We start from the raw sequence: 11,231 nt of genomic DNA, 5'->3' as shown, positions 1-11,231 counted from the left end.
AACATACTCTATATCCCAGGTCCAGGTACCCCCACCCCCAGAGGGGCAAGCCGCACCTAAACCCAGGAGATGTAACCCTTCTCTCTGTGGTGGAGGCAAGCAGACCACCTCCTTATCTGCAGTGGCAGTGAGGCCCCGCATCCCAGACCCCAATCTGACGGCCAGCACCTCCTCCCAGCCCCCCAGCCCTGACGGCTAACAGAACCGGGGTGAGTGAAGACCCCAAACCTCCCTACGCCCGCTCATATGTAGTGTTGCTGTGTGCTGTTCTAAAGTGCATTTAAAACACAGGAGAGCATGGTACTAGCTTCCTCTCAGAGGGCAGCACGGCTCCTCCCGAAAACCCTTAGTGTCTATATGCATTTAAAATTGAGGGTAGGGCACCAGCGCCGGTATTTGTATATGTTGTTGATGTGTTTGTACAGATGTACAAACAGATTCCATCAGGCCATCAGACTGCTGAACACGTCATAGACACCTCAGCTTCACTACTGGAACTTCAACATTATGCACTCCACACTGTATATAAATGCCACTTGTTTTGCACATATTCAACTCTGTATATTTTATATATTTTATTATTATTATTATTATTATTATTATTATTTTTTTTTTTACTATTTAATTTGTAAAAATGTGTATATACACACACACACACACACACACACACACACACACACACGTAGGAAAATATTTAGTATACACATCCAGAAATGCATACACTATTATATATTGTACATATATTTATTCGTTTCAGGTTGGCCATTCTTGTATTTTGCTCGTTTGTGTTGTTGTGTTTGCACATCTCTGTTGCTTGTGGGGCTCGCACACAAGAATTTCACTCGCATGTGCTGTGCCAGTGTGCCTGCACATGTGATGTGACAATAAAAGTGATTTGATTTGATTTGATTTGATGTTTTGTTATCTTGTGCAAGTGTAACGGGACTAATAATAATATCTTCCAATTTTATCCTTGGAGAGAAGCATGAAAGACACCTGTGTTGAACGTGCAATTGGCAAGTGCAAGAAAATAGTGAGTGCCTTTTCTTACACTTGGAAAAGGAAGAGAGAAATGGCTAATGCCCAGGCTGAGCTAAACCTGCCTCCTCACTGCCTCATCACTGAAACGCCAACAAGATGGGGGTCTCGACAACAGATGATTCAGCGGGTACTTGAACAGGAGAAGGCCATATCACAGGTCCTGAAGGCAGATAGAAAAACCAGGCACCTGGTACCAACTTGGCAGGACATTGACGTGTTAGAATCTGTTCACAGTTGTTATCTGTTCTGAGTTCACAGATGCTCTGTCTGGAGAAGAATATGTTAGTGTTTCGTATGTCAAACCTGTGCTCCACCTAAATTACACAGTTCTTCCTCTAGCTGATGAAGACACAGAACTGACGAAGGGCATGAAGAGTGCCATCCTCAAGTATTTAAATGAGAAATACTCAGACCCTGCAATTGATGACCTCCTGGATATGGTCTCCTTTGTCGACCCAGATCATTGTTACGGCTGTGGCCATGAGGACCCTGTGTGGGCTGTTTTCTTTCTGTGTTTCTGTACTGTGCTTAAGACTCTTTCCAGGTCCCTCCCCTAATGAAGAGTAGTGAGCGGCTGATTGGACCATGGAGCGGGTGACTACCTTCAAAAAGCCGCTCTGACAGCTCCACAGAGAGAGGGAGAGAGAGTGGAGCGAGCGAGTAGCTTGACAGCCGACGCGGCCCTGACCCTGGTTTTCCCAGCCTGTACTTTTATTGTGTATTTGTGTGAGCGTGTACTGCTGGAGCCGCTCCTGGTGCATTAGCTGAGAGCTTAGGCACTCGTGGGCTGAAGCGGAAGGGGTGAGCCGCCTTTTCTTTTGGAATCGTTTTCTCCTGTTTTCTGGGTTAGGGAGCGAGGGATAGTGCTGTCATTTGTTTGTTCTGTTTCTTTCCTAGGGTTTAGTTAGTTTTCTTTGGTGGGACTTAGTTGGTTTTGTTTATTATTTTGGCCTGGGCTCACCCTGGAGCTATGCTTCTTTTCCTTAAATAAAATCACCTTTTTACTCACAACTGGTTTGGATGTTTGGCTTGGGAACCAAGGCAGGGATTTGTCTCTCTCTCCTCCAACCTTATGTGCGTCCCTACACGCCTAGACTAAGGGCGTAACAATCATCATATAGAGCTGATAACCGAAGAGAGTTCATTTTAACAAAAGCAACAGCAGAAATTCGCTGTCACGGTCTGGCTGGGGCAGACCGTATGTGTTGCAGAGGAGGACTCAAACGCAGACCAAAACGTGGTGTGGATTAACAAAACAAGCCGTTTATTGAGACTAGCAACGAGGGTACAAAATAATAGGGCATCGGTGAAAACTAAACAATAACCTAAACTGGGTGAACTAATAACAAAACATGAAAAACCTTAACCATAGTGAACTGACATGGGTACCTGGAGATGAGACATGGATGAGCAGACGACCTGACAACAAATGACTGAAAGCACACGGACTAAATACACACAGGAGGATGATGAGGGAAGTGGGAACACATGGGGAAACAGCTGGCACACATGAACATAATGACGTCACAGTAGGAGAGTAAAACTGAACATGATGAACACAGAGACACCAGACCTCTTCACAATAAAACAGGAAACATAATGAGACATAGACATGACAACCCGAACTTGACAACGTAAGACACAGACATGAAACGCATGAAGAGCAGGGGAGATTTAACATAGTTGGAAACACGAGGGGGAAATAATAAGAACTAGAAACACCTAGGCATGATAACAAATGAACTTAGGAAACCTGAAGGGCTTACATAAACTAAAACTCAAAACGCTGGGTCAACAGACCCAGGATCATGACATTCAGTCACTGCTAAAGATGCAAGCTGTGTCTGAGTCACCACCATTACACACAAGCACTGCTGGAGAAGCCCAAAAAGAACCCAAGAGGAGTAAAAGAAGTCTGGGCAACTTTTTCAAAAAGGCATCTTCTCAGCCTGGCCCAACTGCCCTCACTGACAGAGAAGTGATTGAAATTGAGCTTAAGAGTTACTTGCAGGCACTGGATGTTGACGGAGAAGCTGACCCACTGGATTGGTGGAGGCTGCACCAGGCTAATTTTCCCAGGGTGGCAAGCCTAGCCAGGAAATACTTCTGCATTCCTGCCACGAGTGCCCCCTCAGAAAGGGCATTCAGCACCAGTGGCAACATAGTAACATGCCACCGATCTGCACTAAAGCCAGAGACGGTTGACAAACTTGTGTTCCTGGCGAACAACCTCTAATGTGCAAGAAAGTTAGTTTATGGTCCTGCATGCAAGAACCATAAATACTGATGTTGTGTTGTATATCCAATACACATTGTAAGTTTGAAATTTGTTGTTCTATATTTAACAGAAAAGAAACCTGTTAAACTTGAAGGGTTTTCAGCACTTTCTCCTGCATCTCCTCCTCATGACTGCAAGAAAAATGATAACAATTCACTGGCTCAAACCAGAAACACCCACAGTTGCCCAGTGGCTTCTGAAAACTAGACATGTCTATACGATGGAACGGATAACAGCTCAACTACAACTAAAAGTGCCAACCTTTGAGAAAAAATGGAGACTAATTATAAAATATCTTGAAAGGACATTCAAGCCTTAACATTGTTACATCTGTGCTTAGGTATTGGTATGTATGTATGTATACAGTGGGGCAAAAAAGTATTTAGTCAGCCACCGATTGTGCAAGTTCCCCCACCTAAAATGATGACAGAGGTCAGTAATTTGCACCAGAGGTACACTTCAACTGTGAGAGACAGAATGTGAAAAAAAAATCCATGAATTCACATGGTAGGATTTGTAAAGAATTTATTCGTAAATTAGGGTGGAAAATAAGTATTTGGTCACCTCAAACATGGAAAATCTTTGGCTCTCACAGACCTGTAACGTCTTCTGTAAGAAGCTTTTCTGTCCCCCACTCGTTACCTGTATGAATGGCACCTGTTTGAACTCATCATCTGTATAAAAGACACCTGTCCACAGCCTCAAACAGTCAGACTCCAAACTCCGCCATGGCCAAGACCAAAGAGCTTTCGAAGGACACAAGGAAAAGTCTTGTAGACCTGCACCAGACTGGGAAGAGTGAATCTACAATAGGCAAGCAGCTTGGTGTGAAAAAATCAACTGTGGGAGCAATCATCAGAAAATGGAAGACATACAAGACCACTGATAATCTCCCTCGATCTGGGGCTCCACGCAAGATCTCATCCCGTGGGGTCAAAATGATCATGAGAACGGTGAGCAAAGATCCCAGAGCCACATGGGGGGACCTGGTGAATGACCTGCAGAGAGCTGGGACCAAAGTAACAAAGGTCACCATCAGTAACACACTACAACGGCAGGGAATCAAATCCCGCAGTGCCAGACGTGTTCCGCTGCTGAAGCCAGTGCATGTCCAGGCCCATCTGAAGTTTGCCAGAGAGCACATGGATGATACAGCAGAGGATTGGGAGAACGTCATGTGGTCAGATGAAACCAAAGTAGAACTTTTTGGTATAAACTCAACTCGTCGTGTTTGGAGGACGAAGAATACTGAGTTGCATCCCAAGAACACCATACCTACTGTGAAGCATGGGGGTGGAAACATCATGCTATGGGGCTGTTTGTCTGCCAAGGGGACAGGACGACTGATCCGTGTTAAGGACAGAATGAATGGGGCCATGTATCGTGAGATTTTGAGCCAAAACCTCCTTCCAGCAGTGAGAACTTTGAAGATGAAACGAGGCTGGGTCTTCCAACATGACAATGATCCAAAACACACCGCCCGGGCAACAAAGGAGTGGCTCCGTAAGAAGCATTTGAAAGTCCTGGAGTGGCCTAGCCAGTCTCCAGACCTCAACCCCATAGAAAATCTGTGGCGGGAGTTGAAAGTCCGTGTTGCTCGGCGACAGCCCCAAAACATCACTGCTCTCGAGAAGATCTGCATGGAGGAATGGGCCAAAATACCAGCTACTGTGTGTGCAAACCTGGTAAAGACCTATAGTAAACGTTTGACCTCTGTTATTGCCAACAAAGGTTATGTTACAAAGTATTGAGTTGTATTTTTGTTATTGACCAAATACTTATTTTCCACCCTGATTTACGAATAAATTCTTTACAAATCCTACCATGTGAATTCATGGATATTTTTTTTTCACATTCTGTCTCTCACAGTTGAAGTGTACCTCTGGTGCAAATTACTGACCTCTGTCATCATTTTAGGTGGGGGAACTTGCACAATCGGTGGCTGACTAAATACGTTGTTGCCCCACTGTATGTGTATATATGTTTTTTTTTCTTTTAAATTAAGTTTTTGAATAACCCCCACCATTATATGCAGCAGATTTGGTCTCAGGTCATGTTGTCGATGTGAATTGCCTTGTTATTTTTGGCAATAAAAGTTAAAAAAACAAACAAACAAAAAAAAACTTGAAGGGTTTTCAGTTCAGATATGTGCATCTTTGTTTTTTGTGCAATATAAATACGTGATCAGGACAGCAGGGAGAAATTTAATGTTTATTTATTAACATTTTGCACAATTTAGAATTTTGTGTTTTACTGATATTTTACTTCCATTTATTATTCAAAAATGTTTGCACATTTAGTGTCATTTTTATTTGTTATTTAAGAATTTTGTAAAGTTGAAAAGTTTTGTAATTTATAAAATATTTTATAAAAGTTTTGACAATAAATGTTCTTTAAAATGGCATTCTGTACTTTTTTGTAATGCGTGTATTATTCGGGAATGTATCTGGCATGCGAGTCAGTTTTAATATATCGCGATATATATCGTTACCGCATGTGCTTCAAATTATATCGCGATATAAATTTTAGGCCATATCGCCCAGCCCTATTCAGAAACCAAATCAAATCAAATCAAATCACTTTTATTGTCACATCACATGTGCAGGTACATTGGTACAGCACATGTGAGTGAAATTCTTGTGTGCGAGCTTCACAAGCAACAGAGTTGTGCAAAATACAATAATGTAAACAAGCAAAATACAAGAATGGCTACATCTGAAACTAATAAATATATGTACAATATACCACAATATATACAATATATATATACAATATATACAATATATACCACAAAAATCAAGGTGAAATTGCTGAAATTTCATTGCAGCAACTCAAAATGGTACTCAGTAGCGTGTTTGGCCCTCATGTGTACACATGCCTAAGAACATCAGGGCATCACTGGACTTCTCGACAGTCAGAGGTCCAACCTGATGGCGTCAAATGGACCAAAACATAATGTATCAGAGGAGTTCTATTGGCTTTAGGGTCAGGCGAGTGTAGGGCCAGTCAATGGTATCAATTCCTTCATCCTCCAGAACTGATGCATACTCGGGCTACATGAGGCCAGGCATTGTTGTGGACCAGGAGAAACCCAGAACCCACTGTGCCAGTCTGACGTTGGGTCCAAAGATTTAATCCCAATACTTAATGACAGTCATTGTGCTGTAGCCTGTAGAGGTCTCTGCATCCGGACATGGATATGCCTCCCCAGACCAGCACTGACCCACCACCAAACCAGTCATGCTGAACAATGTTATGGCAGTATAACATTCTTGAAGGCTTCTGCAGACCCTTTCATGTCTGTCACATGTTCTCAAGTGAACCTGATGTCACCTATGAAACGTACAGGGCACCAGGGGTGGACCTGCCAATGTTAGTACCCTATGATACTGTTGGGCTCCATGGTGCCAGGCAGTGAGTACAGGGGGCAATAGAGGATGTTGGGCCCTCAGGTCACCAAGAAGTCTGATTTTCTGATTGCTTGGTCAGAGACATTTACAGCAGTGGCCTACTGGAGGTCTTTTTTTTTTTTAAGCTCTGGCAGTGTTCCTGTTCCTCCTTTCACAAAGGATCAGATACTAGTCCTGCTCATGGGCTAAGGGCCTCCACTTCTACAGCCCTGTCCAGCTCTGTCCTAGAGTAACTGTCTCATGGAATCTCCTCCATGCTTTTGAGGCTGTGCTGGGAGGCACAGCAAACCTTCTGGCAATGGCACATATTGATGTGCCATCCTAGTAGAGTTGGGCTTCCTCTGTTGGGTCCATGTATTACCTTAAGTTACCAGCAGAGACTCTGACCTTAGCCAAATGCAAAATTGTGAACTGGCAACCCCGGAAAGAAAATTGTCAATATCCTCCACCTGCAAAATCATTCCTGTTTCCGGGGTTATCTCATTGTTGCTCCTCTAGTGACCCTGTTGCTGATTTCATTAACACCAAGCAGAAACTGATTTAACAACCCCTTACACTATTTACTTGACTAGATCAATAGCACAGGAGTTTAATTGACTTGATCCTATACTCTGATTAAAAAGAGTTCCTGTAATTTATTTGAGCAGACTATATGAAGTACAGTGAAGGAGAGAGAACAGAAGAAGAAAAAGAATAAGTAAGAGAAAAGGAAAATGCAAAGATGAGGTAGGCATGAGAAAAAAAATGTATTGATTTTAGAGAAAACACAGTAAATATAATGAAAGCTTCATATACTTTTCTAAACACAAAAGAAAATTGTGATAATACAGTGCTCCAAACTTTCATTCCAAAGTGCTTTTCAGTGATTGAAGTGGCCACTGTAAAGGAAATAAACAAAGAACCCCCTGATGACCCTTTACCTGGTCCTTTGTCCCTATTTGGGGGGATACTCCCACAGGGTTTAAATCTGGGACTCTCCACCATTTGACCCTAGAACTGAAGAAGCTTCTCGGATGAGAGGTGAAACATCTTCAAGCAACTTAAAGAAGTCCAGACGCTTTTCTTTTCAAGCTCCTTAGACTACGATGACCTGGATGACTGAGAACCTTCCCAGATAACCAGTGCTCTAGAAGCACAGTCTCCCCTTTAAGCCTTGATTGTTATATCAGAGTGGCAGAAACCGCACAGTGGTTCAATAGATTATACTGTTGCCTCACAGGCTCTGCTGGGAGCTATGGTTTCTCCCACCATCAAAAATATGATAGGTTAATTATCCTTCAAAGCGTCCTTGACCAAAGCAAAGGCTTAGAACTAGAGTTGGTTCCCAGGTGCCATGCAAGGCTGTCCACCCCTCATAATACTTAGGATAGGTAAAGTGTAAAAAATAGATTTCTTTTAGGGAATTAATAAAGTTTTAACTTCTACCTTCAAGAAAAATCTGAATATCTGAGAAATTTGAGTTATTATTGCTATTGAGGTTTTCAGCTACTACAGGTTATAAGTTCAGATATTCTATGATCATTTCATGTTATCAGGGATTTTTCAGTGTTTTCCAGGAAAAAAAGGAATAAATGTAAAAAAAACAAAAATGTAAGAATCAGATCAAACCATCCCAGCATTTACTTAATATGCAAGTCTCAGACTGGGCACAAATACCTACAAGGGCAACATAACTAATGGTAAAGCCTGTTATGTTGAGCGTGTCATGGTGTTCCAAAAAGCAACTGCAAGTGAAAAATTCCAGGTGTCCTCTCTAATAATATAATTTATAGGCTATAACATGGACTGCATTTTGTTTAAATGCAAAATAAAAGAGGATGCTCTGTAGATATTCATAAACACACACCATACTTCTGTCTGCACTTCCTGTTGTTTGCTATGATTTCCCTCCTGAGCTGCTTCCTTATTATTCAATTAGAGCAGGGAACTCATCTCAGCATCTGCAGCAGAGAAAACTTGCTGAAACCTCTACTGCCGTCAGATACACAAACTGTGTGTGTGCTGGAAGAGAGATCAAGAGAAAATAGAAAAGAGACCAAGACAATGAGATGAAAGTGAATAATTGTGTGTTAAAGGGAACATAGTGACTATGTAAATGATACTGCTTGTCTGCATGTGGGCGTGTTTTAAAGTGTGTGGCAACATTGTCAATATTATGTGTATCATGAAAGTGTGTCAGTTTGTGTGCATTTCTGTTACTAGAAGCCCACCTTCCCTGTGCTCCCTCTGGGTTGTTAAGCAGGTTGACTGATTGTGGTGGGTCTCATTTGACATCCCATGATTCATTTCAGGAGGCGATTTAGTGAGTGAGAGTAAAAGTGTGTGTGTGTGTGTGTGTGTGTGTGTGTGTGTGTGTGTGTGTGTGTGTGTGTGTGTGTGTGTGTGTGTGTGTGTGTGTTTTGGCTGCCTTGGGGGAAAGAAGAATGTAGCAAAAGGGTGAACATTTTTCTCTCTTTAACTCCATATTACATGATAGATAACCACATCTAGTGGGACACATGATGGATAGGTCTTAAACACACTGACACATACGCACCTAGGAATTGTTATTGTGGTGTGGTTAGAGTTGCATGTGGACTTGAAGGCACTAGACTCTGACATTGTCTAACACTTGCAACCAGGGCGCTATTCACCCAGGGAAAAATCCCCCAATTTTGTCTACACATGCCTGCCCCTGGTAAAAAAAAAAAAAAAAAAAAAAAAATCATCTCTGGTAGGGATAAAAAAAATTTCTCTCCCTTTGATATTTACCGTTGCATCTTGAAACAGCCCACAGCATGAACATCATTTAAATCTGATACTGACGTTCAGCACTCCTGACACTCATCCTATTACAGTACTCACAACTCTCCATGTGACAGTAATCCATTCTGTTCCAGTTTTTCATTAATCCAAACAGCATTGTGTTATGTTACAGAATAAAAAGCAGTGAACCAATTCAAAGTATTGGGAGACTCCCTGATAGCTGACATCACAATTCCCTACAGAGGTTAGTTGTGCAGCTTTTTCTTTCATTTTGCTGAATTACAGCTTTGCATCGTGATACTGTCTGTGACATCTTGCAGGAAAAAAAGTCCATCATTTTCTAAGTTGATATATAGTAATCCACCATAGGAGGACATTTATTTAGCTTAATACTTTGTAGCCCTCAGCTGTAACACGTATAGTTGTCACCCTGCCGAGCTGGCAGGCAGTTGGCAGCATGGACAGCCAAATTTTTTTGAATGTGATAACTCGAGAACGAAGTGACATCATCATGTTCAAATTTATACCTTATCTACTAAAAATCTCAATGTATTAAACTACAGTCACTACATGGTGTTTGGCTTTAATTAGAATTTCTTCAAGAAGATTCTGATTTATTTTGTCTTTTGATCCAATGTGTGCTCCAAATGTGTTCAGAATACACCTTCCAGAAAGTAATCTTTATGTAACAGGTGCTTTTCTAATTAAAAATCATTTAAAAATATGGTAAAATATGCATTTTACTGTATAACTGGTTTACTTTTAAACTTAACATTTTGCAATAGTTTAAAACGTTTTTTTTTCATAATATTGACTATGAACTTTAGCACTTTAGAAATGTGATGATTTGTTGAATTATTTTTTAATTCTAAGGTCGTTGCTATGTTTATCTGGTAAATAAAAAAATGCATATATGCTGATCTCATGCATTAAAAAAATTCCATTCAATGACTTTCCTCCATCTATCTCATTTTCGTCAGTCATCAGCTCCTCAAAGTACTCCGTCCATCTTTACACACTTGCCTTACTTTTTAGTTTTCATCACATCCATTGTCTTGCCTTACAAGTCTTTCTCTCATTTCTCAGCATCTCACTTGAAACTCATTATGTGCCCTTTGTTGCCTTTGCCACCTCCCTCTTTGCCACATCATGCTGTTATATAAGGTTAAAAATAATCATTATTTTGTTTACCAAAGGCCAACATAATTGTCTGTTTTGCTTTTACCTACGGCCACTTTTCAGTGTATCAAAACATTTTGCCACTCTGCTACATCAGTGCAGTAAAAGGCAATTACAGGTTGTTCACTGCTGCGTTTGAAAGGGGTTTTCCAGAGTGACGTTTCCTTTTTCAGTGGGCACATTACCAAACTTGGCGGCTCACTTTTTGCAACCATTTTAACATCTCAAGTTGCCATTAAATTTCAGCTTATTTTAACATTTATATATAAATATACTGATGCATCTAACTTTTCCCCCCACTTTGTGTACATCAGAATTACATCTCTGATGAAACTTTTCAAACACTATTCAGGCCTGGATGTCATGTTAGCTGGGTTCTTAGTGTTAGCTCTGTCAATTTTCTGTGGTGGCTTTTCCTGAATTTGAAATGAAAATTGCATCCTTGCCCTGATGTATGCATTGGCAGGATAGAATTGCATTGACAGGGAGGCATAACATCAACAGAAAGTGTACTGTGTGTAAGGATGATAAAAGTTCAGCATATCATGCATTCTTTCTATTGAAGTTTGATGCATATG

At 41.2% G+C, this 11,231-nt stretch overlaps 1 protein-coding gene across 1 annotated transcript; it reads left to right on the top strand.

Moving 5' to 3' along the window:
• Positions 1 to 1,072: 1,072 nt before the first annotated feature.
• LOC147331000 (E3 SUMO-protein ligase ZBED1-like) lies at positions 1,073 to 3,277 on the top strand. Its single transcript, XM_086294081.1, has 3 exons — positions 1,073 to 1,198; positions 1,293 to 1,532; positions 2,840 to 3,277. Exons 1-3 carry the CDS (start codon positions 1,073 to 1,075, stop codon positions 3,275 to 3,277), a joined length of 804 nt encoding a protein of 267 aa, XP_086150207.1.
• The last annotated feature ends 7,954 nt before the right edge of the window (positions 3,278 to 11,231 follow it).

Source organism: Aulonocara sp. 'chitande type north' Nkhata Bay, linkage group LG5 (genome assembly GCF_057382095.1).
Source record: "Aulonocara sp. 'chitande type north' Nkhata Bay isolate Kocher_YH1m ecotype deep benthic linkage group LG5, A_spYH_male_GT1.1, whole genome shotgun sequence".
NCBI lineage: Eukaryota > Metazoa > Chordata > Actinopteri > Cichliformes > Cichlidae > Aulonocara > Aulonocara sp. 'chitande type north' Nkhata Bay.
The sequence above is the reverse complement of the archived record's forward strand: the minus strand, read 5'-3'. Positions and strand labels throughout refer to the sequence as shown.